The following is a 5,000-nucleotide window of genomic DNA, read 5'->3' on the forward strand; positions in this document are numbered from 1 at the left end:
ACCATGAATTTACCACTTTACAGGAGAACAGCGTGTCATTCAGAGTTTAAGTCCTTCTGTTTCTGTCTATATCTACTTCATATTTCCCCCAATCATTTTGCAAATGATCTGTCGACCCCCAGCAGACCAGAGCAGCAGAGTGTGGAGCAGGATGGAGAGACGGCGCCCTCTGCAGGACAGAGAGGGACTGACTCCTCCTGCATGTGTTCATCCTGCTTCTGTCCTCATTAAAGTCACCATGAGATGAGAAATTACTTTTTCACCTTGTTAGCTAAATTTCCATCTGATAAAATAGGGGAGACCGGGGCATGTTGTCACACTTTTTACTGACCGGTGTGTTTCTCAGCAGTGCCTTACTGCTGAGATCAGCGTTTCCCCGACCAGCATCAAACTGATCAAACCGGCCTGGACGAGGGGGTACCAAAAAAAATAAAATAAAATAAAATAAAAATCATCAGCAGCAGTGTTGGTCTGATCAAAGGAACAGTTGGGAACATTATTGTTAACTGTTACATTTAATGTTATTGCATTTTCAAAACTTTTTTCCAGTCAGTTTCAGTCCAACTCGAGGAAACGCATCACAGCTGGACTCGCTCCTGATTGGCTCCCTCACTAAAGAATGACTGAAATCCGTCCAATCAGGGTCCGGTTTGCAGCATCTGAACTGGAGCCTCCACTCAGCAGACTTACCTCATTTGAATTAGAGGAGCCGCTGCTGTCGGCCAATCAGGAGCCAGTATTGTGACGACTTTAAAATAAACTACATTTATCTGCAAAACATCATGAAGAACTTTACTCTGATCCTGAGAGCAGATTTTGACTTTAGTATGAATGCTGACCTTGCAACACCAAATGCCTTTCTGAAGAGAACTTCTCAAACTTTGCTTTTACAAAAGAGCGATATAAGTTTATTACTGTTATTATAAACCCCTGTCATGACCTATGTCCTTTAAAACACGCAAAAAGCAGCAGCAACTAATGAGAATGGCTCGGCTGCTAGTGTCATGTCAAAACTGCACGTCAGCAGCATTTCAACACTAAAAACGTTAATATCTGAAAGCGTGTGATGGAGAACAGGATGGGGCCCAAAATCGACCCCTGTGGGACGCCACATTTAATGGAAATGTGACTGACAACATTTCTACCCTCAGTGACGATGTTTCCTCCTGCAGTAATGACGTTTCGGATCGCTCCTACCTTTCCCGGTGAAGAAGCAGTCCATCTCCACGCTGGACCTGGAGTGGGAGATGCACAGCGCTGAACTGGGAACCAGTCCTTCCTGCGGCGGGCTGCGGTCCGTGGTCCTGACCAGACACCAGCCGGGCCGGTCGCTGGGCCGCTCCAACAGCTCCACCGTCTGGCCTGGAGTGGGGGGGGTATAGTGTTATATAGACCAATGGTTCCCAACGTGGGGTCCGGGGACCACAAGGGGTCCTTGAGGGGGTTTCAGAGGGTCCCCCAGCAAATTGATGAATTGTTACCATTATTTCATTTACAAGAAGTTAACACAACTAGAGAATCTAGAAGAATGATTGTTTTGATCATAGTTTCACTATAATCTCTACCTACAATACATACCTACATATATAACATAATGGTACATAATACAATAACATAATGGAAGTTTAGTGACAGTAGTTTGTCAGTAGAGTTTTGTTGTTTGTCACCTGTACTGATGGAGAGCTCAGTGCTGCAGCCTGCTGTGAAGTCCTGAAGGACGACCGTCAACTCACAACCACCAGAGAGCTGGAGAGAGAGAGAGAGAGAGAGAGAGAGAGAGAGAGAGAGAGAGAGAGAGAGAGAGAGAGAGAGAGAGAGAGAGAGAGAGAGAATGAGTCTAACATTTTCATATCTCAACACATCGTCCAGGCAAAATGTATTTGAATTGTTAGATCTTCAGATTTGCATAAGAACAAAAAAATGGAATAAGTGTACAGTAAACTGGGATAGACGTAACCCAATTTCATACTCATAATGTCCTCACAATGACAGTAATAGTAAAGTGTGTGTGTGTGTGTGTGTGTGTGTGTGTGTGAGAGGTGAAACGAGCTGACTCAGCAGTGGAAACCCACAGAGTGCTGGCACTGATCTCAGATCAGGAACACTGCCGTCCCACAAAAACCACCTGCTCAGTATTTCAGTGCAGAATAATGAAATCAGATCTATTATGATAATTAACATTAAAATCTGCTGCTGTAACTTCACTAACAAGAAGCTCATCAGCTCTGGGCCTTATACTTGGATTTCCTTAACCTCTTCAACTCTGATTTTCCTCTTAAATTTCACCTTAAGTAGCTTCAAAGTTAAGTAGTAAAAACAGTAAAAAAAAAAAAAAAGAAAAAGTAATATAAAGTAATAAGTAATATCACTGTTTTACACAAAAACCATCTAGGACTTCCGGTGGCATGGTGAACACGGCAGCTTTGATACTACAGATCACTTCAGCTGGTGAGGAAAAACCCACAAAATTCATCCAACAAAACCTCAAGAAGAAATAATCTTCAAGTTATGAGTGAATGAAACAAACAGAGAAGTCGAAAAACAAAGAAAAAGCGGGAAAAACCTCTAGAACAGCCTGTGACAAGAAGTCTGGAGAAACATCACAGCTAGACAACAAAACAGAGAGTCTGCATTTCCCTACAGAATAATAATGTTAAAGTTTGTAACTCAACTTCATTAACAGCATTAAGTAGATTAACACAACTACTGGATCTACTCAATCTCACTGTTTTAGACCAAAACAGATCGATAATAAGTGTGTTTCTCAGGAGGGAAGAAGTGATGTTTCTGTATTTCTGAATTCTCTACTGAGGCTGAGCAGGTTTGGAGGAAAGTCTTCCAACACAGAAACAACTGAGGAAACTTGAAACATGAAAATGAGAAACGCTCCCAGCTGCAGGTCGTGTTTGCAGATGCAGATCTGCTGAGGAACTTCTAATCCACACTTCTGTCTGTGTGTTTAGAGGAGAAACCAAACCGGACAGCCGAGGTGCATCAAGCGGAAAAAGAAAGAGAAGAAGAAGAAGAAGAAGTGAAGAGCAGGTTCAGCCGCTCCAGGCCGATGGACAGAAAGAGCAGCCTGAGGTCCTTCTGTGTTTCTGACCTGTGACCTCATGTGAACTTCGGTCTGAGCTGACCTGGGAGCAGCCGGTCCAGCAGCTTGTCACAGAAACAGACAGACAGAAGGAGTGGAAGCTGTTCATCTCTCTGAGTGAGTCCAAACACATATTTTAGTTTTTAGCATTATAACAGCAGGGAACCTGGGGGTCCAGCGATGTGGTTTTTCAGGGCCGATACAGATTATTAGTAATCAAGGAGACCGATAACCGATTTTTGGGGCCAATATACTAATATACTGTACATTTATACTGTACACTTATACTGTACATTTATACTGTACACTTATACTGTACATTTATACTGTACACTTATACTGTACATTTGTAGTAAAAATGAAAATTCTTGTTTCAAAATTTACAGCTACACAAACTCCAACACAAAACTTTCTTTAAATGCCTTTAAAGATACATTATGTTTAATTAAATACTAGAAAACAACATTTCAACATTATATTTTCTCCTATTTATTTTATCGGCAATCATATCAGACAAAATAATGATAATTGGAAAAATGATGAATATCGGATCCCGACTGGGAATGAGCCCATCGGGAGAAAAAAGCTAGCAGCGTGTTTTCAGAGGTCGTTTAAATCGGCGGTTCGGCTTTTTGGAATAACTGATGTGGGAACATGATTATAATTCATTAATTTTGTACGCACAAATTATGAATTTGTGGGAAGGAAAAAAAACAAATTGAGGGAATGAAACGGAGCTCATGCTCACTAACAACAAAACAACAAAATGAGCTTTCAAACTGCATCTGATTTTATTTGAAAGCAAAATCTAAATAAGACCAAAGTTCCTCAGCTGATAGTTTGGAGACCAACGACTCATAATTGATCCCAGACTGATAACTGATCACATGATCACATGATCAGACCAGTCAGTCTCCAGTCAGCAGGTTTGGAGACTTTACTACAGTCTGATATGATGAGAATATGACTTCAGACACACACACACACACACAGTGCTCGTCTTGCTGATGTCATCCTGACCTTCACTCCCATTCAGCTGAATAGGAAACACTGATCACATCTGAATTAAACCTATGAGCTGCATGAAGGCAGAACACACACAAATATAAAGAAACACAACACACACACGCACACACACACACACACACACAAAACAAACGGTGAAACACACATGGTGTTTTTTCACAGTGAACTCTGCAGTTTACCAGTTTTCCAGTCAGAGGGAGAGAGAGAGAGAGAGAGAGAGAGAGAGAGAGAGAGAGAGAGAGAGAGAGAGAGAGAGAGAGAGAGAGAGAGAGAGTGAGTGAGTGTGTGTATACTGTAAAAACACAACTGCACTCTGTCAGCTGATGACTGGAGGGGTGTGTGTGTGTGTGTGTGTGTGTGTGTGTGTGTGTGTGTGTGTGTGTGTTCTCCACACCTCTGGAATACTAACAGAGATTTTCAGAGACCGCTCTCTCTTTATTGTGGACTGTATCAACACAATGACTCTCTCTCTCTCTCTCTCTCTCTCTCTCTCTCTCTCCCTCTCTCTCTCTCTCTGTCTCTGTCTCTGTCTCTCTCTCTCTCTCTAAAAAGAACAGAAGTGTTTAACTGAACTGAAGTGAATATCAGTCAAAGCCGAGCTGATCTTTCTATCTTTCTCTCTTCCTTCTCTCCCTCTGTCTGTCCGCTCCTGTTTTCTCTCTTCTCATTGTCTTTGTAAATGTCAGAGTGTGTGTGTGTGTGTGTGTGTGTGTGTGTGTGTGTGTGTGTGGCCATCTGTCAGGTATCAGGTCTCCTGTATGGAAGAAGGGTCTCTGTTGCCAGGAGACCTGCAGCCTGGCAGACACACACACACACACACACACACACACACACACACACACACACACACACACACACACACACACACACACACACACAC

At 42.4% G+C, this 5,000-nt stretch overlaps 1 protein-coding gene across 1 annotated transcript in view; it reads right to left on the minus strand.

Moving 5' to 3' along the window:
- The window catches only part of LOC139915452 (kalirin), a 102,681-nt gene that overhangs the window by 24,250 nt on the left and 73,431 nt on the right, over positions 1-5,000 (minus strand). The window contains 2 exon segments of the mRNA XM_078282312.1: positions 1,198-1,362; positions 1,668-1,746. Of these exon segments, the coding sequence (XP_078138438.1) occupies positions 1,198-1,362; positions 1,668-1,746 (244 nt within the window).

Source organism: Centroberyx gerrardi, unplaced genomic scaffold, assembly GCF_048128805.1.
Source record: "Centroberyx gerrardi isolate f3 unplaced genomic scaffold, fCenGer3.hap1.cur.20231027 Scaffold_70, whole genome shotgun sequence".
Classification (NCBI taxonomy): Eukaryota; Metazoa; Chordata; class Actinopteri; order Beryciformes; family Berycidae; genus Centroberyx; species Centroberyx gerrardi.